The sequence below is a fragment of the Acomys russatus genome, chromosome 28 (genome assembly GCF_903995435.1).
Source record: "Acomys russatus chromosome 28, mAcoRus1.1, whole genome shotgun sequence".
Lineage (NCBI taxonomy): Eukaryota > Metazoa > Chordata > Mammalia > Rodentia > Muridae > Acomys > Acomys russatus.
Window position 1 is genome coordinate 23483663 of NC_067164.1, and position 26665 is coordinate 23510327.

The 26665-nt window shown below is 45.5% G+C and overlaps 1 protein-coding gene across 1 annotated transcript; it reads right to left on the reverse strand.

Moving 5' to 3' along the window:
* Positions 1-5726: 5726 nt before the first annotated feature.
* On the reverse strand, positions 5727-21086 carry Plac8 (placenta associated 8). Its single transcript, XM_051170704.1, has 4 exons — positions 21010-21086; positions 9797-9934; positions 7200-7324; positions 5727-6443 (listed from the first exon to the last, which is right to left on the reverse strand). The coding sequence occupies exons 2-4, from the start codon at positions 9903-9905 to the stop codon at positions 6339-6341; spliced, it is 339 nt and encodes a 112-aa protein (XP_051026661.1). The 5' UTR covers positions 9906-9934; positions 21010-21086; the 3' UTR covers positions 5727-6338.
* Between the last annotated feature and the right edge of the window lie 5579 nt (positions 21087-26665).

Below are 26665 nucleotides of genomic sequence, written 5' to 3' on the forward strand. Positions count from 1 at the left end.
AAACCTCTCAAGTATTCAGCTGGAAGCCAGACATGGCATGTTCGTGGCAGAGTCTCGCTATGTCGTCAGTCCTTGTACTGACAAGTAACCGGGGTGGACTGAGTGTCTGCCGTGTCAAAATAATTCGCTATCTGTAGCTTACTGCTTCCACACCCACCTCAAGCTTCATGGATCAAAGTGCTGAATTGTTGTTGATGAAAGTCTGTCTGAACCTTGAACCATGGGGGGCGGGTAGGAGGATGGGAATGGGGGGTGGGTGGGAGTGGGGTTGTGAGATTGAGCCTTTAAAACTAATTGATGACAAAAGCATTTGAGTGAAGGCAAAGATCCATAAAGAAGTAGGGAGGGGGGCTGGAGAGATGGCTCAGAGGATAAGAGCACTGTCTCCCTTTCCCAAAGGTCCTGAGTTCAATTCCCAGCAACCACATGGTGGCTCACAACCATTTATAATGAGATCTGGTGCCCTCTTCTGATATACATGCAGGGAAAACACTGTGTATGTAATAAATAAATAAATCTTAAAAAAAAAAAAGAATGTAGGGAGGGCTAAAGGCACGGCCTGAAGGTGTAGCAATTACTTAGCGTGTGTGAGGCCCTAACTTCAGTCCCCAGCACCACACACAAAAACACTCTTCTTAGCAAAATCTTTTATTTGGTTTGTATTTAAAATGTAATGTAAAAAAATTTATAAGCTAGGATATTTGGTGATATGGGAGCAAGAAGAAACCGAGTCAAAGAGCAACATCCATTTTAAATAAATCGAAAAGCCCAATTTTTAAAATGCCACCATCTTGTAATTAAACACATCGCATCGTATCACAGTTGCCAAAGATTTGGAAACCCTCGGGCTGAATAGGTGTCTACCAAGCTCAGCTGCTTCGGCGAGGGCTCTCACCTGTGAGGGAAGCACAAAATAGTTGCTGAATTTCTCAGTCTACTTTTTCATTTTTAGTAAACCTTAATTTGCAGAATCACTTTAGAAACACTGAGAAGTTGAGCAGATAGTGCCGAGCTCCCTGGCACCCTGTGCCCCGTTTCCCCGCTGGTTAACATCGGGTGTTACTGTGACAACCAACGTCAGCGCATCATTAGCAGAATGGACTTGAACCAGCGTCCTTACATTTTTACCAAACTGTCTTTTCTGTTCCGGGATCTTGTCCAAGCCTGAACCCCATTGAGTTGTTATATCCTCTTGTTCCTATCACCTGATAGTGTACCAGACTTCCTTGTTTGTTTACTTGTGTTTTAAATTACTTTATGTTTATGACTGTTTTGCCTGTGTGCCTCTCTGTGGGCATGTGTGCCTAGTGCCCATAGATGCCAAAAGAGAGCACTGAGTTCCTGGGGACTGGAGTTACAGACGGTGTGAACCGTCATGCGGTGCTGGGATTGGAACTTGTGACCTCTCGCTAGCCTTGTGGATTTGTTTTGTTTGGAGACTGGGTGTCATGTAGCTCAGGCTGGCCTCCAGTTCTGTCTGCAACTGAGGCTGGCCTTGCACTGATCCTCCTCCCTCTCCTTTCCCTCTTCCCAAGTGTTGGTATGTGCCTGTTTTATGAAGTCCTGGGAATTGAACTCGGGGCTTTGTGCATCCTCGGCAAGAATGCTACCAACTCGGCTTCACCCTCAATACTGTGTTCAGTTTTATTCCCAGTGACGAACATAGAATATCCACGTTGACCACTGGATGTCAGAACCATTGAAGAGATTTTTACTTCAAAGCAGCTTGAAGAGTCAGTGAGCTAATTTCTCAGAGATTAAAATCTAAGGTTCAGTTGTCCCGCCCTATTAGCATGTATATGTGGTCACATGGTTTGTTCACCTTGTTCATGTTGAGACTGAAAACTTTTTTGGGGGGGGGGGGGGAAAGAGCTGTGTCTGGCTGTGAACAAAACATGTCCTGGAAGGAGTCCGTGTCTGCAGAGAGACTGGTGCACAGATAGGAATTTTAGTGCTGTGGGGAGATTGGAATTTTGTAGGATCAAAAATGAATTATTTTATCTTGGGCTAGAGTTAGCTTCTGGAACAGCCATTTCATCCCCTATTCTGTATCTGAACTAATATCTGTGATATCCACCAATTCAGGAACTAAGAACATCATCAGATAACATGCTGGGCCTTTAAAACATCTCCTCATCCCATTTACCCAGTGTCTGGTGAACCCACCAATGCATTTTAAAGTTGCCTATTATGCTTTGTGACTTTCTTTGTCCTATAAAACTGTAAGGCTGCTTCCAGGTTGGAACATGGAATTTGGGGCAACTTCAATCTGTGTTCCTAGGCTGTGGTTACTCATAGTGGCCTCAGAAGAAACTCCCTTATTCCTTTGAGGATCAGAACTGTGGGGTTTTTTGTTTTGGTTGGTTTGGTTGGTGTAATAGCCCTGGCTGTCCTGGACTCACTTTGTAGACCAGGCTGGCCTCGAACTCACAGAGGTCCACCAGCTTCTGCCTCCCTGAGTGCTGGGACTAAAGACATCCACCACCATGCCTGGCAAGAGCTGTGGTTTTTATGTGGACAATTTATTTATTTACATATATATATATTTTTTTTAACTTAATTTTATGTTCATTGGTGTCTTGCCTGCGTTCATTTGTGTGAGGATCAGTCATCTGTGTCAGATCCTCTGGAACGTGGGTTACAGACACCTGTGAGCTGCCGTGTGGGTACTGGGAATTGAACTGGTCCTCTGGAAGAGCAGCCAGTGCTCATATATTTTTTTAAAAGACGTATTTATTTATTATGTATACAGTGTTCTGTCTGCATGTATACCCACTGGGCAGAAGAGGGCACCAGATCTCATTATAGATGGTTGTGAGCCACCATGTGGTTGCTGGGAAATTGAACTCAGGACCTTCGGAAGAGCAGGCAGTGAGTGCTCTTAACCTCTGAGCCATCTCTCCAGCCTCAGCAGCCAGTGTTCTTAAAGACTGAGCTAGGTTGGCCCCAGCCCAACAATGTCCTACTTCTTCACTTCTGGCCTTTACTCTTTGATAACTCCCCGTGCTTATCAGGCATCAGCCCAGTGTCCACCTATGGCAGGCTAAGGACACAAACCCACATTTAAAAAGGCTGTCGTCAGCCAGGCATGGTGGCACATGCTTGTAATCCCAGCACTCAGGGAGGCAGAGGCAGGTGGATCTCTCAGTTCGAGGGCCAGTGCAGGACAGCCAAGGCTACACAGAGAAAACCTGTCTCAAAAACAAAACAAAACAAATCTCTTGTTTCGTTATTTTCCTACTTACACTGTACGTTCCAGTCAAATTGGCCCTAAGCTCATAAAGATGGATAATTTTTCATATATATATATGTGTGTGTGTATATATATATGAAAAAAATCCATGTATATGGAATATATATATATATATATATATATATATATATATATATATATATATATATATATATATATATATATATGGATAATTGCTTGATCAGAAGCTGCCTTTTATTTTTATTCCCCCTAATCAACGTCCAGCTTGAGGCTTGCCTGTGAAGTATAGCAATCCACCCAATCCTATTCCCTGCATCTGGCTGGCTCTGTTAGGGCAAGCCCAGGAGGGCGGCTATTGAGGTCAGAGTGTTTTTTAGCTCGACCTCATCCTCAGGGTGGCCTTGGGTTGCCCTTTCCCTCTCTGAGAGAGGATTCTGCTGCTCTGTGGGGAGCAGCTCTTCACACTCTTTCCTGAGGGATTCTCGGAACTGATGCTTCTTTCCCCTGGGGCTTAGAGGAAAGAGCAGCTGAGCTGCTGCTGGCCAGGTAATTGTCTTGAGTCACCTGCCTCCATCCACACCTGTCACCAGCTTGCCTTATATCCTGCCACAGTCAATTCTATGCACTTCTAGTGAGCTAATGGCGAATTTCTTTAGAACCCAAACCCACAGCTTCCAAGCAATTGTCACTCACTCCTCTCACAAAGGTGACCTTCCTATGGCATTCGGTGTTAAGGCTTTCATTAAACGTTGCGTCCTACTTAGGGGTATCTTTTGAGAATAAAAGCTACAAGGACAGGAAACTAGTTCATTTTTGTCCCCGGCAACACCTGGCTGATGTTTTACACAACACTAAATATTTAATGTATTATTTGCTAAACAGATAAACAGTTTTATGCATCTTTCAAGAATTATTTGGGAGATGCTGAAGAGAGAGCTCAGCAGCTAAGAGCATTTGTTCTTGCAGAGAACCAGGATTTGGTTCCCAGCACCATGTGGTGGGTCATAACCACCTCTAACTCCAGCTCCAAGTGATCCAACTCCTTCTTCTGTCCTCCAAAGGCCCCAGGCACATATGTGGTACACACACACAGCAAGACGTTCACATACATTAAAAAAATAAAATCTTTTTTTAAAAAATGGGGTGGGGTAGGGGTCCGAGAGTTTCTCAGGCTTAAGAGCGCTTGCTCTTCCAGAGAACAGAGCTGTCCCAGAACCCACATCCAACTCCAGGAAATCAGACGCCCTCTTCTGGCTTTGTAGGGACCTGCATACATGTGCAGCACACACACACACACACACACACACACAGACACGTACACTTTAGAAATACTTAGCTATTTCTATTAACCTATGAAGAGTTATTCATTTCAGATGATTAAGATATTGTCTCCTTTTCACACTGGAGGTATCCTATAGATAAATGACAAATCCAGTGTTAATTTCTGCCTACCTGCATTTTCAGTAGCTAAGCCTCAGAAAAATTAGTTGGAAAGAGACTTGGCTGAATTACAGATGAAGAAATGTCATACGGCATTTCCCAGTATTGTCGGCTTCACTCTCTACCCCTCTCAAAGGACACTTCCTTCAGCAAGACCTTTTGGTTCATATTTGTTCTTGTGTCTTGTTTCAGAGTATTTATACACTTTTTCTAAATTGAGATCTTTTAATCCGGCACCCAGTTACATATTTAAAATGCCCAATTGCCTTTGTGTTTGTTGCAGACGTCTGCATTAAGTACCACCACATGTAACTTTTATTGCTAAGTGTAGTAAGGTGCTGAATGAACAGGGCAGGTGGGGCTACATATGGAGAGGAGAAAGTTTCTAGGGGGCTGGAGAGATGGCTCAACAGATAAGAGCACCCAAGTTCAAGAGCACCTGCTGCTGTTAAAAAGGACTCAGGGTTGGTTCCCAGCATGCACTTTAGGCAGCTTCATGCATATTTACATGCACACACATACACATATCATTTAAAATAAAATTTTTTTTTTTAATTATTGAAACTTTATCAACACTAACCTCATTAGGTGGACAGTTTTAGTAATTTTATCAAGAAATATATTCACAGGTGGCTGATTATGTAAATGTTTGCTGGATAAGGCATGATTTCCTAAGGAGGCCATATGAATTTCAGACTAGCACGATGACCGAGGGACATCTGTACTCTCGGGCACATCTGACAAATTTACTTGTTAAACCTCATCTTACTTAGTAAATAGATTTTTATACCAAAAATAACCAAAATATTACAGGCCATGCCATTTATGCTTTTGGGGTATTGTTTTGTTTTTCTTTTTTCTTTCTTTTTCTTTTCTTTTCTTTTCTTTCTTTTTTTTTTTTTTTTTTTTTTTTTTTTTGGTTTTTCAAGACGTGGTTTCTCTGTGTAGCCTTGGCTGTTGTGGACTCACTTTGTAGGCCAGGCTGGCTTCAAACTCACAGAGATCTGCCTGCCTCTGCCTCCTGAGTGCTGGGATTTAAGACGTGTGCCACCACACTCAGCTCATTCTTGCTTTATAACATTGTATGTATTTTTTAAAGATGTATTTATTATTTAGACAATAATCTGCCCGCATGTGTGACTGCCCCCACAAGAAAGCTCTAGATCTCATTACAGATGGTTATGAGCCACCATGTGGTTACTGGGAATTGAACTCAGGACCTTTGGAAGAGCAGACAGTGCTCTTAAACCCTGAGCCATCTCTCCAGCCTAACAATCTATGTATTCTAAAATTCTCATCTCAAAACTGTTTACCTGTAGCCAGCTGTGGTGTAGAGGTAGGCAAACACTCTACCACTGAGCTAAAGCCCCAACCCTGAGCCCTGACTAACCAAGCAATTACTCTGTTAGAACGGCCGGGTTAGATAGCAACCCTTCCCTGTCTCCTGAGTTTGAGGTTACAAGATGTACCACTGTGCCCAACTGCAACTTCCTTGTTTACTGTACTTTGTAGCAGATAAGTGGTTAATTGCTTCCCTGATAGACCAAAACCAAGTACATTGTTATAATGGGACAGCACGGAGACTTAAGGAGTTGCAGTGACTGAGTCATCATTCCAAACAAGGAATAACTTACCTGGCCCCTAATTGTTTCCCAAGCCCCACGCTGACTCACCATGCAGCTCCTTAGAAAGCGTTCATGGCTCTCCTCTTGTTAATGTCTCTCTTGATTTGGCAAAGAGAGCAAACAGGGCAGAAGACGGTGGCCATGTAGTCCTCACAGATAGATCCCTGTGGAAGACACGTAAGACACATGAATGTGCAGCCTGTTGCTTGTGGGCTTGCAGGCATTCTAGAGAGAGCCAGAAGGCTCGGTTCAGGTTATTTCTTTTTATGTTGTATTTCGTGTGTGTGTGTGTGTGTACGTGTACAGGAGTCATTTCTCTTCCTCTACCCTATGGGTCCTGGGAATTGAACTCAGGCCTTCCAGTTTATCAGAAAGTGCTTTTTTTTTTTTTTTTTTTTTTTTTTTTTTGAGACAGGGTTTCTCTGTGTAGCCCTGGCTGTCCTGGAACTCACAGTGATCCACGTGCCTCTGTCTCCTGAGTGCTTGGATTAAATATGTGCGCTACCACCCCCAGCTTTTATCTGCTCAGCCATCTCTCTTGCCCTGGACTCAGTTTAGCTGGACACATTCAGGAAAATGTTAGCTGGCTTTTCCACTTTGTAATTCTGAGAATGAAAGATTCAATCAAACTACCAAGTCCAGGATACAATAAGGCGATGTCGGAAGTCTGATCTCACAGCCAGGAAGGTACTAGTTCAAAGCAATCACGTCAGAATGAAAAACATGGCACAGGCAGGCTTGGTGGCGTACGCCTTTAATCCCAGCACTCAGGAGGCAGAGGCAGGCAGATCTCTGTGAGTTCGAGGCCAGCCCGGTCTACAAAGCGAGTCCAGGTCAGCCAAGGTTACACAGACAAACCCTATCTTGAAAAACCAAAAGAAAGAAAGAAAAAAAGAAAACTGGACAGGCCAGTGACTCACGGGAATGCCATATCGGGTCCGGTAGAGGGTCCTCATTGCTGTACTTGTCCCACACAAACAGCATTCATTCATGTCAGTTGCCACTTGGCACCCGAGACATGGGGTACAAAACACCCCACAGAGGCCTGAGAATACGAAAACAGATACGAGTTACTCTAGTCTGCCCCCATCGGCTACAGCAAGAGCAGTCACATTATGAGGCCTTTCCCCTCTCTGTGGCCAGACCCATCTTGATGGTTTGGGTGGACTTCAGTGCAACTGCCCACTTCCATCACTTCAAGAGTGGCTGCGCGAGGGGAAAGACCTGGCTCTTCTTGCAGTAGTGCCACTCATGTACAAATGACTGAAACCTACCCATGTTCCAGGTAAAACCCTCGGTACTATCAGTGTCCCCAGCTGAAGTCCAAGAGGGACGTAAGAGGAAAGAATGTCCAGTACCAGCCTAGGCTGTCCAGGTTACTTCAGAGTGGCACCTACAAGGCCCTAAGCAGGAAACTGCTCGAGCTGAATGGTAAAGCATGGTGAGAAAAAATTTTAAACGGACAAAAGGGAATAAAGCCTGTCTGAGACAGTTTGTCATACATACACTGTGGCCAAGGTCCTGGGGTAGGATGGGGATGAAGCTAGGGGTGGCAAAGGCGCGTGAGTGTGCGCGCGTGCGTGCGTGTGTGTGTGTGTGTGTTGATGACAAACTAGGGGTGTTTATGTATGCCATCAAGGCTAAGAACCACCAAGTATTTGTAGGAGGAGATCTGCATTAAAGAAGATCTGCCATAAACCAAGTGGTTGTGGGTCTTTAATCCCAGCACCGGAGAGGCAGAGGTAGATGGATCTCTGAGTTCCAGGCCAGCCTGGTCTACAGAGAAAGTTAGTTCCAGACCAGCCTGGTCTACAGAGAAAGTTAGTTCCAGGACAGCCAGGGCTACACAGAGAAACCCTGTCTTGAAACAAAAAAGAAAGAAAGAAAGAAAATTTGCCATAAAACAATGAAGCCTGCATTTGGACCCAGCCTGCCCCTCTGCCCCCTTTTTTAAAGATTTATTTTATTTATTATGTATACAGTGCTCTGTCTACATGTACAACTGCAGGCCAGAAGAGGACATTAGATCACACCATAGATGGTTGTGAGCCACCATGTGGTTGCTGGGAATTGAACTCAGGACCTCTGGAAGAGCAGTCGGGGCTCTTAACCTCTGAGCCATCTCTCCAACCCTACTGCTCCTCCCCTTTAAAACTACATTTTATTCAGTGTGTGCATGTATATGCATGTGAAGGTCAGAGGATAATTTTCAACAGTTGGTCATCTTTCCACTGTGTGGGTCCTGGGAAGTCAAACTTGAGGCTATGAGGCTAGGCCACAGGCACTCTTCCCACTGACCCATTAAAAAAAAAAAAAACCATATATCCAAGTATGTACATTCAAATAATTGAGTAGTAACTTGGGGCTGAGTGAGAGAATGTTAATGTTCAGGGAATTTAACTATTATAGTCTTTATTATCACTTTGATTTTCAGATGTCAAAATAATGTCATGCGACACATTTGGCAATCAGCCCCTGTTGCCTCGTAAGTCAGAGAAAGCTAACGAACAAACTCACATGGAATTCTTTTTGTCTATGCTCTCCGTGACATTATTAGCTTCATTCAGTTCCAAGTTCCATTCTACTGCAAGTCAGAGCGTTTGTATTTCCTTACCATTCCTAGGAACAGGCTTCAAAGCAAATCTTTTGTTCCTGATTTGCTGAGAACAAAGCCCCTGGGCCCCTTTTCCACCTCACCTCGCTTTCTTCCAAGTTCACTTGGAGAGAAATCTTACTGCATGGAGGAAAACTTAACAGTTCAGATTAAAGTAGTTCTCTGAGGGTGTCCTGTGACTGGACAGGAGGTAACTATAAAGCAAGATTTAATATGTATGTAACCCCGAGAAGAAATCTTGTTGCAGTTGTTTCACAGGGACTTACATGCAGGGAAAATACCAGTGTTCATATAATAAAAATAAATAAATTTACAAAAAAAAAAAACATATTTCAGGGCTGTGGTAGCATACACCTTTAATCTTCAGAGGCAGAGACAGGTGGTTCTCTGTGCGTTCAAGTCTAGCCTGGTCTACAGAACGAGTTCCAGGATAGCCAGGGCTAACACAAAAGAGACCCTGTCTAGAAAAACAAAACAAAACAGGTTGAGGCCAAAATGTTTCATTTATCCATTTATAATTATTAGACCAGGCTCATTCAGTTTTAGAATCATTTGAGGCTTTCAATGTTACCTTAACTCTAGGATTCACTTTGTAGACCAGGCTGACCTCGAACTCACAGTGATCCACCTGAATCTACCTCCCAAGTGCTGAAATTAAAGGCGTGCTCCACCATGTCCGGCTTTAGGATTTATTTTAGAGGTAACTTTTTTTTCTTTTTCTTTACTTTTCTTTTTTCTTTTTTTCTTTTTTTGGCTGGAGAAGAATCAGCTATAATCAGTAGATTGATGCTGATTGTACCAATCCCAGATTCCCAGGGGCCTGTAATAAGTTAGGAACTTTCAACACAGTAAGGGAGGAATGGGACATTGTATCAGTTACAAGGACACCTTCCCCGCACTTACAGACTCCGCAGTCGCTGAAGCAATCACACAGGCTGGTCTGCCAGTTGGAATCTTGGGGAGCACGAACAAATCCAGGTTGAGTCACAATGACTGTTGGTCCCTGAGACATCTTCAGTGAGAGGTCTCAAAAGCCCTGGCCTGAAAAAGACAATGTTGGCATTTGCAACCCTGGAACTGCTCTGGGAAGCTGCTGCGTTCTGCCCGCCTTAGCTGGAACTAACCGCTGCTTTCCACTGGCCAGGAGCATCTGCGCTTGGGGGAAACCAGCTTGTTGATCTTTAAGCATTTCAGTCTCCACCTCCAAAGGGACAGAGGCCTCAGGGGAAAGGAATTCACTGAACTGGTAAGGTGAACAGGTATCTCCCATGGGTGGAAGAAAAGAAACAGGGTTGATGGCGTGCTATTTTTAGACAGGTACCTACCGTCTAGGAGGTGGGAAACAAACAGCGGGTCTGTGACAGGGAACCATAGAAAACAGAACAGCCTAGGCTTATTGCGCACGCGCACACACACACACACACACACACACACACACACACACACACACACATCTCTCTCTTGCCTCTTTGGGGTTTCACTGCACTCTTCTGAAATCAAGCTGTTCCTTCACTTCCCTTTGTCAGTACTGCTTGTCCCTGACCTGTGACAGGGACTAGCAAGTCCTTCTAATCACCTCAACTGGTTTTCTTTCTTTCTTTCTTTCTTTTCCTTTTTGGTTTTTCGAGACAGGGTTTCTCTGTGTAGCCTTGACTGTCCTGGACTCACTTTGTAGACCAGGCTGGCCTCAAACTCACAGCAATCCACCTGCCTCTGCCTCCCGAGTGCTAGGATTAAAGGCGTGCGCCACCACACCTGGCACCTCAACCAGTTTTCTATTGTGTTTTTATTGTTGGTGTTTATTTATTTTCCCAAGTCAGGAACTCACCATGTAGCCCAGGCTAGCTTCAAGCTCACCATGTAGCCCAGGCTAGGTTCAAGCTCATGAACCTTCTGCTTCAAGCCTTCCTGGTGCTGGAGATACAGGTGTGTGTCATCGTCCCCAGCTCTCCTGGGGGTCCAGGAATGTGACTTAGATTTGGAATGACAATATCTTTGCTAAGGTCCTCACCCTAAAGCCACATGGTCACCAATGAGCCACTTAACCATGTCACTTAATTTTTTATTTATTCATCTGTAAAGTCAAAGTGGTTCCTGGCTTGCCCACCTCACACATGCATTGAGAGCACTATGTATAGTTTGCAGACAAGTTTAATGGACACCTGTTTAAAATTAATACAAATACAAAGGACAGTATTGGGCAAGGCATTCCTTTGCATGGTTTGCACACACACACACACACACACACACACACACACACACACACACTCACACTTGTTGGCAATACTGTCAGCTAGCTCATTAAGGGTTCTGCACTGCATCAGGCATAGCTTAACCTGCATTATCCATTTACTCAGCTCTGCCACTGGGAATTATGGTTTCTATTGAGTTAATAAGAAAACAGGGACCGTGGGGGAGGGCCTAAGCAAAATGTGAAATTCAAATCCTTTTCTGGTCTCTCTGCCTAGGAGCCCTGTTCTCACATCCTGCCCTCTTCACTCAGGACTGCCACTGCTCAAAGAAGGTCTCTTGGAAAACAGGAAACCCCCTTATTTAAAAAAAAAAAAAAAGTGTGTGTGTTTGTTGTACATACAGTTGTGTATGCAGACATTTGTGGAGGCCAGAGGCGGGCACCAGGTGTCCTTCTCCAAGCCTCCATTTCCCTTGATACAGCATCTGTCACCTGACCAGCAAGCCTCAGCCATCCATGTGCTCACCGCACCTAGTGCTGGGTTGACAGGTGTGTGCAGCCACACCTGGCTTTCTACTCAGGTGCTGGGGCCCAAACTCCGGTCCTTGCGCTTGTGCACCAGGCACACTTACCCGTGGAGCTGCCTCCTCAGCCTCCTTCTGCTTTCCCACTTCCTTCAGCATCAAGTTCAGGGTTAGGGTCACGGTATGTATTTTAACTCTCTTGCTGAATTAAGTGCTAATGGTGCTGGGGAATTTCTAGCTAGGAATCTGGTACATATTTTCAAAACCGCATAAAGGCTGGGTGTGGTGGTGAACACCTTTAGTTCCATCCCTTGGGAGGTAGAGGCAGGTGGATGGATCTCTGTTAAGTTTCAGGCCAGCCTGGTCTGCATAGTGAGCTCCGTGACAGTCAGGGCCACATGCAGAGACTATCTCCTAAACAGAAAGAACCCTTTTAAAGACGGGCCATTTGGCTCTGTCTTGTCATAAGAGTTAGTAGTCTTTTATTTCTTCAGTTACCTTTGTTTAGTTCTCTCTAGACGTCAGCACTTGCAGCACCTGCTAGTTTAGTAGTCTCTTTGAATGGAAAAAAGAGAGCAGCAGGTCATCCCAAGAATGACCTTACACGATGGATGTGTTCACATGACCAGGCATGTTCCTGGGTGCTTTAAATATGGCTAAATCTGCGCATACTTCAGTAGAGCTAATTATAAATTAATCAGGCCCCTGAATCCTAGTAAACAGCATGCGAACAATGTTTGGTTATTATAGAGGAAGATAAAACTGGTTTAATTTTAAAAAGAGACAGGCTGGGTCCTCCTTTAATTCCTGTGTTCCTTCTATCCAAGCACCCAGGAAGAAGAGACAGATTCATCTGTGAGTTCTAGGCTAGCTGGGGCTATACTGAGACCCTATCTATTTCTTCTTGGGGGCGGGGGCTTGGGGCAGAGAAAGCGACAAAGAAAAAAAGGCTTAAAAGGTCTTTGAAATGTTTGTATGTGTTGACTATCATCATGATCAGTAAATATCTCTAAGTATTTCTCTTCCCATTACTTAGTGTAGTGGGCAAATATTAAATAGTTTTTTTTTTAAAGATTTATTTATTATTATACAGTACTCTGCCTGACTGTACACCTGCAGGGAAGAAGAGGGCATCAGATCACATTATAGACGGTTGTGAGCCACCATGTGGTTGCTGGGAATTGAACTTAGGACCTCTGAAAGAGCAGTCAGTGCTCTTAACCTCTGAGCCATCTCTCCAGCCCCTTGAATAGTTTTTTAAAAATAGTAAAGAAAGTATAGGAGAGAGGGTGCAAAATTAGGCACTGAGAATGCTTTTTTTTTTTAAATCCAAAGCAAGAGAGATTCAAAAGCCCCAAGATTAGAAAAATGATGAAAAGACAGCTTACTTACAAAAGAAATGGAAAAGGAAAAAAAAGAAAGTTTAAATATATAAAACGATACTCAAACTCCCCCAACAGTGAGGAAGGCGTGCTCTCTCTCTCTGCTAGGCAAAACTGAAAACTGGAGGGCCTGGGTGTTGGTGGGTGAGCGGCTTGGCATCAGTGAGGCTCTGGGGCTGACCCTTAGCACTAAAATTGGTCACAGCAGTGAGCATTGAGCAGCCTGCTACAGACCTGCTGGAGGGAAAGCACCTCCGTGAGAATAGCTGTGGTATTCAGGAAACATTGCTGAGTAGTATGCCTGTGACTCGCTTGACTTGGAAAGTGAGGCCCCCAGGAGGCTTATGAACTCACTAGCCGAGCACCCAAGATGAGCAAAACTTCCAAGTAGGCAGCACAAGCCCAGAGTCCCAGGCACCCAGGGAGCCAACACAGGACGAGCATTAAGGCCACACTCTTAGCCCAGCCTGAACAATGCAGTAAGATTCTGTCTAAAAATCATCAGGGTGGGGGCCAGGACTCAAGAAGTCACGTGGCAAGCAGATTTACATAGATAAATATGGATAGACGTGATAGCTGAACATAAAGACACGTTCTGATTAGGTCTAAAGAAAAGGTACACCGAGTACCCAAATCTTGATGACCAAGTGCCATTGTTCAATAAAAAGAGCAGGTTGAACCTGAGACTGTGGTATCAGGAAGAGAACAGGCTTCAAGAGAAGATCTTATCGAATGGGCCATTTCTGAGTTGGGGGAATAGGGGAGACTTCTGAGGAAAATTGATGGCCAAATTTAGGACAATTGAGCAAAAAGTAATCTTATTATTAGACTGTAATTCATAAGGCAAAGTATCTGTAGCTCTAGCTGCTATCTGTAATATAGCTACGTAATACTTTTTTGGGGGTGGTGGTTTTTTCAAGACAAGGTTTCTCTGTGTAGCCTTGGCTGTCTTGGACTCATTTTATAGACCAGGCTGGCCTCAAACTTACAGAGATCCACCTGCCTCTGCCTCCCGGGTGCTAGGATTAAAGGCGTGCACCATCACCGCCCGGCTACATGATACTATTATAGGTAAATTTTTAAAAAATTAAATCGGAGAGAAAGGAATGGTACTTTCGTTGTTGGAAAGTTCCAGTTAGTGAGTGTAGAAGGAAGAACAGACGTACAAGTCTGCCATTTGGCATACATCATAGTAACAACTGTAGGCAAGACTGGTGGGTGGAGTCTGATATCATTAGAGATGTTTTTCATTTTTACCTATGGTTCCTGGCTTACTATTCTCTCTCCAGAACAAGTCTTAAAGACTGGAATTTCACTTGCCCAAAGTCTAAGGAACTAATCTTTCCCACCTTTCTGTCTTGGAGTTGGCCATTAAGACAGCTTCCTGTCTCTTCTCTCAGACAGCCATCCACATGCATCCACTGTGGGATCTGGCCCACGAGGAAGGATCTGGCCAGGTAAGCGGATGCTCTCCCACCTAGTCAATGAGGCACTGGCGACATCCCCACAAACGCCACCAGAAAGACAGAGCTCCAAGAGGGCTGGGAATGTGGCTCCATTGGTAGAGTGCTTGCTCAGCACACAAGGAGCCCTGGGTCCCAGCACTGCAGAATACCAGGCAGGGTGGCACATGCCAGCAATCCCAGTATCAGGCGATAGCGGCAGGAGGATCAGAAGTTCAGAGCCATCAGGTATGTAGTGAGTTCGAGGACAGCCTGGGCCACACGATATCCTGTTTCTTAACAACAGTAAAAAGTCTACCTGAGTCTGGAGTGTGGGGCATACACACATGATCCAGGGTGAGGCTTCGGAAGAGGAACCAGGAAATGGAGAGGCTGACGGCCATTTAGCGGTGACATATACTCATTTGGTATGGACAGCTCACTGGGACAGCAGCTTTACTGACTGGGAAAGTTAAATGAGCTTCCTCCTCTTGCTTTCAGTTCATTTAAAAAAAAAAGAAAAAAAGCCTCACTAATTGTGGAGGGCTCACAGCTGGCCTGTGTATTTGTGACTCCGAACTAGCTTTGCTGCTAACAACAGCTTTTACTGATGCCACATTACAGCTTCAAGCCGGTGAAGAGGCTACATATTACGATCTTATCCTAGGACTTTTGCCTTTGGGGTATCTTCCTCCAAATGCATTCTGTCTCTGTCTCTGTGTCTCTGTCTCCGTCTGTCTGTCTGTCTGTCTGTCTGTTTCTCTCTCTCTCTCTCTCTCTCTCTCTCTCTCTCTCTCTCTCTCTGTGTGTGTGTGTGTGTGTGTGTGTGTGTGTGTGTGTGTGAGAGAGAGAGAGAGAGAGAGAGAGAGAGAGAGAGAGAGGTGAGAGAGAGAGAGAGACAGAATGTTTAGGATTAGCCTGGGTAACTGGCCAGTGGCCACATCAGGGAAGGAAGAAAAAAGTCTCCTGAACAATGCATCTCGTCCCGTCCCCTGATAATTAACCACAAAGCTAGCTATTCCGGGAAAGGGACTAACATCACGTCATAAGGCACGCTCATCTAAACTTTGCTTGGATTTGTGGAACCCATAAGTCCAGTGGCCCATGAATAACAGCATCTGGTTGGCCAGAAAAGCAGTTCATCTGAAATGTGTATGGGCCATGCCTGATATACAGCCCCAGAAATCTCTCAGTAAGTCTTGCCCCTGCAGCCCCTAAGCAATAGTTTTCTTTTCTTTCTTTCTTTCTTTCTTTCTTTCTTTCTTTTTTTTTTTAAGTAGAGTCTCCTATAGCTTAAGCTACCATCAAACTGTAGCCATGGACAATCTTGACTGTTGGGTCCTCTCGCCCTGCGCCCCATGCTGGAGCTTGAATCCAGCGCCTCCTGCAGTGCTGGGAAGTGCTATGTCACCAGAGCTCCGCAGCTCGTCTTATTTACTTACTTATTTAGACCGGACTGTCCCTCTTCCAACTCCTTCGTATGTGTTAAAGAATGCATCAGCTGCTCCCTCAATTTATTTAATCAGTTCCAGGAAAAGAAATTAAAGACATTGCAGTAATTCAGTTCTGGTTGCCGACCCTTTTCACAATTAACAGGAGCAGGTGTGTTTGAGCAGTGTTTACTGCAGCAAGACTTGGAAACTGGAGCGGGCACCTGGTACCTGGAAAGGGGGTTCACTAACTCCAGTGAGGAAGTTCTCCCTCCCTCCCCCTCCGCTGGGGGTGCGCTCCCTGCTCTTGTAGGGGGCACATTTCAGGGCCAGCTGCTGATAGTTTGTTTCACTTTTATCTTTCTGATTCATTATTGTTATGATAGTGGTGAGGAAACTGTTAGTGCTGGGAGACAGATCTGTGCTAGACCACTTCCTTAGTTCGTGAGAGGTCCTGGGCTGGACCCCCGCGGTAGCAACAGCAGCAACAAAAAAATTAGAATTAACATTTATTTCATTATCATGAAATCTTCAGGTAGCTTTTTTTCCCCCTCCAGAGACAAACAAATCTAAAGGGATTAAGCTGTCCTGAAGAGCTCATGGTTCCCCCCTGGGCTCTATCTAGTCTTAGCTGCTCCTGGGCATTTGATAAATAACAGTAGAGGGGGTGAGAGAGCAGCCTTTCCGTCATCTCTCTCAGAGGGAAATTATAATCCTGTAGCTCATTTCTACATTGTGATTTTTCAATGAAAGAGTGGGCATCTGATCTGAGAGGGAAACCTCGGGTGCGTGGTGATGTAATTACCCTTTTACTGGCAACCATTACTCAGCGTATTCCAGATGTTTATGTACTTAAACTGGGTTTCCTAGATGTTACAGCCCGGTAAGACCTGAGCACCGGCCGAGTGCTTCTGAAGCCCACGGTAATCTGTGTCTGTGGCAAAGACCTGCACCCAAAACATTCAGCTCCTCAATGCCAGATCATCAGTAAAAAGGTTTTCTTTTCTCTACTAGTGCCCTAAACAGTCAGTCTAAGCTGTGTCATAGACAAGGTGGTGGTGCTAGATCCTAGCACTTGGGAGGTGGAGGCAGGAGGAAAAAAAAAAAAATACTGTAATAATAAGCATAACACAAACGCATATTTTTTTCATTTGCTTAACCCAGGGGAAATCTGAAAACATATAAAATGTGCCATACACACAAAGAAATCATTTCCAGTCCCTTTGGTATTGTAAGGTCCCCCCCCCACCTTTATTTCTAATATAGACTAAAATCAAATTACAAATAAAATAATGAATTAAAATGCTGCATGTTGGGCATCTTAGTGAGGCTGCAGTGGTCGTTGCCACTGTCTGAGCTTCGCCATGCTGCCCAAGGACAAGAAGAAGAAAGATGCCAAAAAGTCGGCAAAAAAAAAAAAAAAAAAAAAAAAAAAAAAAAAAAAAAAAAAAAAGGATAAAGACCCAGTAGGTAAGTCTGGTGGCAAGGCCAAAAAGAAGTGGTTCAAAGGCAAAGTTTGGGACAAGCTCAATAATCTAGTCCTGTGTGACAAAGCCACATACGACAAACTCTGCAAGGAAGTTCCTTACTATATAAACTTACTACTCCAGCTGTGGTCTCTGAGACACTGAAGATTCGCCATTCCTTGGCCAGGGCAGCCCTTCAGGAGCTACTTAGTAAAGGACTTATCAAGCTGGTTTCAAAGCACAGGGCCCAAGTAATTTACACAAGAAACATAAAGGTGGAGATGCCCCAGCTGCTGGTGAAGATGCAGGAGCAGGTTAAGTCAGCTGTACATTTGGAAAAATAAAACTTTATTAAATTAAAAAAAAAAAAAGCTGCATGTTTCTTTCAGTATGGATTTCTTTTTCTCCCTTCGCTCTGTCTCTGTGGTACTGGAGGTTGAACCTAAAGCCTCCAGCGTGTTAGGCAGTGCTCCATCCGGGGCTCCATGCTTACTTACCTAACTTCCTCTTTTCAATGTGGGAAACTATGGGGGCCATGGTGTTTCCAAAACCGGAGCCAAGCGGGGGTGGGGTCGGGGGCGGCAGGAGGATTTGAATACCAATAGAAGCTCTGGGCCATGAAGGTTGCCTACAGCTGTGGGGACGGCTTCTCTGCTCAGCACAGTCCAGAAGCATGGTCTTAGAGGGAAGAAACCAGCTGTCCAGGATCGCCATTTGTCACCTCAGTTTATTCTGAAGAGGCTCTTATACTGTCTAGCCCGTGGTTTTGTTTTTTTTTTTTTTTTCCCCCGAGACAAGGTTTCTCTGTGTAGCCTTGGCCATCCTGGACTCACTTTGTAGACCAGGCTGGCCTCGAACTCACAGCGATCCGCCTGCCTCTGCCTCCCAAGTGCTGGGATGAAAGGCGTGCGCCGCCACGCCCGGCCCCTAGCCCGTGGTTTTTATAGAAGAAATGGCTCCTCCATAGTTAAAGATCTAAGAAGTCAGGCTGAAAGTGAAAAGTGAAGCGCAGCTGAGCGTGCATTGCCCACGGACTTTGCCCTGCCTCTAGTCCTCAGTATGCTGCCCACTAAAACTAACCACAAAACACTAACAGAAGGCTGCAGACACGCTCTACAGTGCTCTCTCGTGCACCTCATGACCCTGTCACTTGGAAGTTAGAACAAAATATAAAAAGCAATGCAGCCAACCCCAAAGACCTGCTCTTTTCCTCCTATCCCACTTTCCCAATCCCAACAACCCTCCCACCCCCATTCCCAACAACACCCCCACCCCCAACAACCTCCCCACATCCCCACGCCCAACAACACCCCCACCTCCACCCCCAACAACCTCCCACCCCCACCCTCACCTCCAACAACACCCCCACATCCCCACCTACACACCCCCACCCCCACTGACGTCAACCATCAAGATGGTTTAAATTTAGTCATCTCAAACAAAAGATCACCAGGAAGTGAAGGGGAAAAAAAAAAATCTGCCTGTGTGTGTCTGTCTGTTCCCTGGTCCTCTGAGTTTATCATACGTGAAGACTGGGAAGTCACAGCCTGTGCCCCTAAAACCGTGTTTGTCCACCCATTCTTAACAAGCCAATTAAGACCCAAATTAATGGAAAGCAGAAAACGGGCTAAGAAACTTAGAAGCGCCTCATTCCTCACTCTCACCCCTTCAGTCCACAAATATGTCCTCCAGGCTCTGAAGTGAAATTAAGGCTTAAGCTCAAGGCTGGGGTGTGCACTAACTAGAGAGGCCTTTTCCTTCTCCCAGAGTGAGGTTCCTAGGAAGGTCCCCATTTCTTTGGACGGTCTATTGTTTTAGAAGACTGCTAGACACCAACACCTCTCTTTTTCTTTCTTTCTTTCTTTTTTTTTTTTCTTTTGGTTTTTTTCGAGACAGGGTTTCTCTGTGTTAGCCTTGGCTGTCCTGGACTCGCTGTGTAGACCAGGCTGGCCTCGAACTCATAGCGATCCACCTGCCTCTGCCTCCTGAGTTCTGGGATGAAAGGCGTGCGCCACCACGCCCGGCTATCTCTTTAGAGTATCTTCATTTCTGCCAGACCTGTCTCAAAAGCCTTGGAAAGCTCGTGGCAAAGTAGATTTCTGGTTACTCTTCTGGAAAGCTGTAATTAGTCAGGGTCTGGGAGTTTGTAATCATCAGCTTTCGGGGCTGCAGCCCTTGGGTCTTGACAAAGGCATGTGGCTGCTTTGATGACAATTAGGGAGAAAAAAAAAAGCGTTCCTTTCCCCAGGCAGGTACAGTCCCTGCGGGTGCCTCCCACATGCCTGAAGAGCACATGCAAAGTTGGCTCATCGTACTTAACTGTTGGTGATGCTGGCCCCTTGATCAGAGGTGGACACTCCCACCCCACCCCAGTGACTTACAGACCCTGTAACCTCTGCCTCTTGGTTCGTCCATTTCCTGTCTGAACTACAAGTCCACTAGAAAACATGTATTGCCCAGCCTGCGTGTCAATACAAGTCTTGTGATAGAGTTATTATGGGCCAAGGAGATACCTGTAGTTCCCTGTCCATGGGGGTAACCTTGCTCGGAGCTCTGCTTTGTACCCCATCTTTGAATGCAGAACGGGAGAAAGAGAAAGCTATCGGGTGTGGGGGGGCACTCAGGAGAAAAGAAAGAAAGAAATGGAGGTGAGGAGACTGAAATGGGAATCTAAGCGAACAAGCTTTGAAGAGTGACAGGACCAATACCTTCCTTCGGAGGTTTCTTAGCAGGAAATGGTCTCTGCCAGGAAACCTTGTAGGGTTTGGATCACATGTTAAACATCTTGACTTTATTAGTCTTAGAGTCTTAGATTCTTTTTCTTTTTCTTTTAGACAGAGTTTCTCTGTGTTGCCTACTCACTCTGTAGACCAGGCTGACCCCCATGCCCGGCTTAGTTTTAGACTCGTTCTTGGACCTATATTTCTGCCTCAGAGCACTCTTTAGAAGGACAATACACTGGCTTAATGACATTTTATTATATGGCACCGATTATATTAGTAAGTCCTGTTAATATTGCTTAGGCTTTCTTCAATTATATATTGGTATTAAAAGTCTTTTTCTTTTTTGACTGCACCACTCACATCACACAACACTCTCTCATCACATGAGCTATCAAATGTGCAGTGTAAAAGGTGGTGTTTCTCCTTAAGAACATGAGCCAGGACCAGAATTAAATTCCCATAGTAGTCAGGTTTTTGCTTTCGTAGTAAGCTTCTAAAGCGTCTCAGACTTGACAAACTAAACGTACAAAAATCCCATCTAGTTTTGTTAGTTTAAACAAATATTTCTCATGCACGCGCGAGCACGCGCGCGCATGCACGCACGCACACACACGCACACACACACACACACACACACACACACACACACACCTAGGCCAGCTCCAGTAAATAAGGAGAGGGGGAAAGGACCAAGTTAGAAAAGTACATGAAATGTACACCCCCACTCAAAGCAGTGTTTCCAGAGGGTTCCAGCTGAGATGTTTCAAAGCATGGCTCTTAGCAAGAGGCTCACCACATAATTGCTGGGTTTCACTAAAAAAAGCAATTAGGGAAGAAAACACGGATTTCTCAACAGAATCTCAAACTATGTTAGTAATAAAACAAAACAATGAAATCACTTTTTAAAAGGAAACATCCACCTCCCCGTGTTAGAAGAAGTTCTTAACAAGGTACTCACCGTTTGAAAGGGTTGGAGCAGGAAGTGTCTTGTGGTCTGAGGTGGACTCTTACTACCCAGCCGAGGCTCTGAGGAGGGGGAAGAGGTGATCAGCTTTCAGGAGAAGCCCATGGTCCGAAGGGCAGAGTCCTCCATTCTGATTGGCTGTGGTAATCTAGGCTGAAGTGCTTGAAAGCTATCTCTGACCAAATAGGGACCGTTCTTTTTCTCACAAAGGGCTAACCACAGCTACTCCCCTGTGGGGAGGAGAGGTGTGATTCATGCTATAGGTGACTGGTGTGTTACCTGCCGGGCAAACAAAGTTCACTGATTCTTACACCTTATTTTCCTCTTTTAATATAATAAACAAGGAAGCACATGGCGACCTGGAATTGAGGGCCTGATCAGACTGTTTTTCGCTTGTTTGTTTCTTGAGACAGGGGTCTCTCTATGTAGTTCTGCCTGTCCTGGAGCTCACTTTGTAGGAAGGTCTCAAACTCATCTGCCTCTGCCTCCTGAGTGCTGGTATTAAAGCCATACCACCACGCCAGGGTTTTGACCAGACATTTCTCTTCCTCTTTCTCTTCCCTCTCTTTTTCTCCCCGAGGCACTAGTGACATCCTTAACACTTGCTGTATATTATACATGGGTTTTTTGTTTGTTTGTTTGTTTGTTTTTGTTTTTTTGAGACAGGGTTTCTCTGTGTAGCCTTGACTGTCCTGGACTCTCTTTGTAGACCAGGCTGTCCTAGAACTCACAGAGATCCACCTGCCTCTGCCTTCCGAGTGCTGGGATTATAGGCGTGAGCCACCACGTGCCAGCCTGGACATGGCTCTTCTTATTTTACTTGAGTATGTATCATCATCTCCCACTCTCCCCTCTCTGTAGTGTGTGCCTGTGTGTACATGCATGCAGGCACCTAAGTGCCACAGCAGGCATGCGGAGGTCAGAGGACAGCATTTAGAAGGCTGTTTTCTCCTTCCATCTGTCAAAACAGCCTCGTCTCTTGTTACTGCTGTGCCACATGGCTGTGAGCCTCCAAGCAATTCTCCTGTCTCCACTTCCCATCTCAGAGGAGTTCCAGGATGACAGTTATCAGCCACCATACCAGGCTGGCCCGTTGTTGCTGTTTTGTAGATTCCAGGGGTTAAACTGAGATTGTCAGGACTTCCCCCACTCTTTAATTTTTTTTTTTTTTAATGTCCATGTGTGCCAGATGCCCACAAAGTCCTGAAGAGGATAATTGGATCCCTTGGAACCGAAATTCCAGATGCCTATGAACCACCATGTGTTGGGGTGTCAAGCCTGGGCCCTCTGGGCCAACTCTTTAGCTCAATTGTCAGATTTTACCTGTGAGTTCCTTTAACCCCTGGGCTGTTGTACTGGACTCATGGGTGTGGCTCTTAATGCTTTTGGGGGCATATCTACTTTAAAATTTCTCCTTATGATCCTGAAGGGTAGTATCAGTATTGCTTCCACCACTTGACTGATAAAGGAAACTGAGGCACAGGCACACACACACACACACACACACACACACACACACACACACATATATATATATACACACACACACACATATATATATATACACACACACACACACACACACACACACATATATATATATATATATATATATATATATGCTAGTATATGGCAGCTAGAAATCGGCTGAAATGGGACTCTGTGCCACATATTGGTGCACATTCTTACCATCTGATCTAATACCACAGCCTTGTCCTGGCAAGGATTGCTGCTTCAGACAAGCCTCAGCGTGAGTGACAGGTAGGTTGGGCACTTTCCATTTCTGAGAGGTTTTATTATGCAGCAACATTTATAGGAGGCCATTTTCTGTAGACTAGCCCCCGGCTCAAGGAGACTCCCAGGAAGACCAGGCCAGAGCAGACCAGAGCGCTGGCATTCATGGTAAGTGCCACGTAATTAAAGTGAACTTCAAAGGAGTCCAGTTTTCCCCAACAGGGGACTCTGGCTAGCCTGAGGCAACAGCATAAGGGAAATCCTTCCTGTAGTTTAGCTACAAAGTGCCGTGCGCACCCACCCACCCCCATCCACCACCATCCCAGTGCTCGTGGGTTGAAGGCTTGGTCTCCATGCAAGGGTCAGAAGTTGGGCTCTTGGAGGCTGATTGGTCCCTGAGATTGTGACTTAACCAACGAGCTAATTCAATGATGGATTCACAATTTGGTTATCAAGAGGTAGTGGAAACTGGGAGGCAAGACATACTTGAAGAAAGTATGTCACCGGACACTCTCCTCGGATTGCGTAGTCATCCGTGCGTCAGCATGTTCTTCTTGCCTCTGAGTTATCAGGAGGTCATCAGCTTCATCCACAGACTTCCACTGCCAAAATGTCCTGCGTCCTCACAGACCAATACCACAGAGCCAGCCAACCGTAGGACTCAGCCTTCTGAAACAAATGAGAAAGTAAATTCTGCCTCCTTCAAGTTGCTTTCCTTAGGTAGTTGTTACCGTAAGTGAGGGCCCAGGAAATAAAGCGCTGAAATGGTTGTTCCGTCAGCAGGAAGAGGGTTCTTATTGTAGGTAAGATAGTACAGGCCTGGAGAGATGGCTCAGTGCTTAAGAGCACTGGCTGTTCTTCCAGAGGACCCAGGTTCAATTCCCAGCATCCACATGGCAGCTCACGCCTGCTGCCTCTAACTCCAGTTCCAAGGACATCTACAAGCTGACATACAAGCAGGCGAGATGCCAGGCATCTAAAATAGGGAGTGGGGTGGGGTGGGGTAGGGGACATCCAGAGGCATCTGGAAGAGTGCGGAACAGAGAGAGAAAGACATAGACTGGCCATGGCCAGGGCTAGAGAAGGAAAAATCATGTGACTTAGAAGAAGCACAAGCAGCTGAGGGGAGGGAGCTTGTAAGCTGAAGCTGCCAGATGTTCAGAGAGGAGGGAGGGGGGAGGAGGTGAGAAGGGGCCGGAAGCTAGTGTGGCCTTTGAAATGCGTACCAGGTACTTGCGAATAAGGACCCAAGGAGCCTGGGGACCAGCATGGGCTTTGAGACCTCAGGTATATAAGGGAAGTGGTTCTTTCTGGCAGGCAACCTCTCCCCCATTTTACAAGTTCCTGAGGGAAGCTTTGACAGGGAGGCAGCATGATGGGAAATTGACTAACATACACTTTTTTTTTTCTGAGACAGGGTTTCTATGTAGCCTTGGTTGTCCTAGACTCACTTTGTAGGCCAGGCTGGCCTTGAACTCACAAGTGATCCACCTGCCTCTGTCTCCTGAGTGCTGGGATTAAAGGGGTGTGTGCCACCACGCCCGGCTTGACTAATATACACTTCTATTCAACTCTACTAATTTTGAAATAACTGATCTACTCAAATGTTGATTACTTTATTATCTATTTATTCCTTCATTTGTTTGCTTGTTTATTGTGCTTGAGTCGTGTGTGTCTGTGTACCCCCGCCTGTGGGGTTCGACTAAAACTCAGGAGGAAGTTCACCTGTTGAAAATGCAAAATACAAAGGAGAGCAAGTCTGATTGATCAAACTCTCAAAGTTTATTAGGCAGGCAGCAGCTTTTATAAGTCAGAAGGCAGGGAGACATATTGCTATAGCAACCTAGCTGCAGGCTTTTCTCAAACACAGGGAATTCCAGGCAAGGTCATAACGTCCTGCCACACAGGGTATCTGGCTCCCTCTTTGTCTAGTCTAACTGCTAAACCATAACAGGGTTGCTCCATCTCTATCTGTCTTTAGTCTAACTGCTGACCCACAACAGGGTCAGTTAGTTTCTGGTGAAAGGCAAGCTCTGGGAAACACAGAGACTTAAAAGTGCAGGCTCTGACAAGATGGCTGAACATTGGCCATATGGCTTATTGTCCCCAACATCTGTGTACAAGTGAGTCATGGAGCTATCGTGGGGGTCAGAGGACAGCTTGCCAGAGTACATTTTCTACTTTAGCCAGGTCCAGAGCTCCACCCATTTGGACAAGCAATCTCATAGAAACATGTAGTACTTTGGGTGACAAAAAAGTGATCCAAGGGGGTTGGAGTGAATATGTCACATACTCAGGAAGTTCAGAGACTTGAAAAGAATGGAGCCTGAAGATCTCTTGACTCTTGCACACCTTCAGCATTGCTTCACCTTTACCTAGTTTCCACTCACTGCCGTTTTACTTTTTTGGGTTCTTTTTCTTTGTTTGTTTGTTTGTTTCGAGACAGGGTTGCTCTGTGTAGCCTTGGCTGTCCTGCACTCACTTTGTAGACCAGGCTGACCTCGAACTCACAGCGATCCACCAGCCTTTACCTCCCGAGTGCTGGGACTAAAGGTGTGTGCCGCCGCCGCCGCCACGCCCAGCCCCGGTTCACTTTTCTTTCCTGTTTTGGTTTTTGAGACAGGGTCTCTCCATGTATCTGCGATGAAAACACAGAGAAGTGTAGAGGCCGCCATTTTCCACAGCTTGCCACAGTCAGGACAGCATTAGCACCGCCATTACCAGCTAGCTCCCACTGGCAGCTACTGGTCTTGCTGTCACGAGGGAAGCACCCTTGACTCGTTATCTCGACTTCATTTTGGTCCTGAATGAGTAACCCTTACTCTGTGGAGAGAACGTCATGGATTTGAGACCAGCAGGGACTAGACTGTGAGACTATGTATTGAAAAGCAAAGAAGAGAAAGAAGAAGAAAGAAAAGAGGATTTGTGTGTGTGAGTGTTTGTGTGTGTGTGGGGGGGGTGGTGGTGGTGAATTTTCATTTTACAGCATAAGCCCCAAGTTAAGTACTGCTGCTAGACTCAGATCGTCAGAGTCTATTCCTGGAAGACCAACTGAGACTCAGAGTCCAGAGTCGATGCAAAAGCAAAAGAATTTTATTGAGTGGACGCGCCGGGGTCCACCAAGCTCTGAGGAGATGTAAGACCCCGTTCTGGAAGAGTCGGGGATTAATATACCATATACAGAAGCGCGGAACTAGTGACAATGGTTAGTTAATGTGTGATAGGCTAACAGTAGGTGACCTTTTAGGTGAATGGGGGGTCTGAGGTAGTAAATTCTAAGTAGGGTGAGATAGGGGCAGTAAATTCTGGGGGGCAGGGTTGAGATGGAGGCTAGTAGAGGATTTTTAACCTGTTCTTCTCAGTTTGCTGTTACTTCTTTTGCCCTTGTATCAGCCTGCAAGTCTTAACTTGCTTTGCTCAGCTAACAATGCTGTTGTTATGGTGGCTAAGTCCAAGCCACCTGGAATCTTACACTGCCAATCAACAGCCTAAATTCCCCACCTATCGCCTATTTCTGAGGGTGGGATTCCGTCCCCTTCCCCCGATTGCTACATTCTTTGTTTTTTGTTTGTTTGTTTTTGTTTTTTGTTTTGTTTTTTTGAGACAGGGTCTCTCTGTGTAGCTTTGGCTGTCCTAGACTCGCTTTGTAGACCAGGCTGGCCTTGAACTCACAGCGATCCACCTCTGCCTCCGAGTGCTGGGATTAAAGGCATGCGCCGCCACGCCCGGCCCTCGATTGCTACATTCTTGCACTCAATAATGACTGGTTGCTCCAGGTTCTCCCAGCACTCCTCCGTCCCTATCTGCTGCAAGGCATGGCTGGCATACCCTGTCCTCTACCCTAAAATTCCAGGGCAGAGCTTTTCCTTCTCCTTCAGCATATAACCTGGACATTTTGTGCATTGTCTCTGTCTCT

What these genes read in the sequence shown, in the direction of transcription:
- Plac8 (XM_051170704.1), bottom strand. Translation starts at nt 9,905, where the DNA reads ATGTCTCAGGGACCAACAGTCATTGTGACTCAACCTGGATTTGTTCGT. An exon ending in CTTCAGCGACTGCGGAGTCT is followed by an intron (nt 7,325 to 9,796) that starts GTAAGTGCGGGG and finishes TCGTATTCTCAG; the next exon opens with GCCTCTGTGGGGTGTTTTGT. An exon ending in GGACCCGATATGGCATTCCC is followed by an intron (nt 6,444 to 7,199) that starts GTGAGTCACTGG and finishes TGTCTTCCACAG; the next exon opens with GGATCTATCTGTGAGGACTA.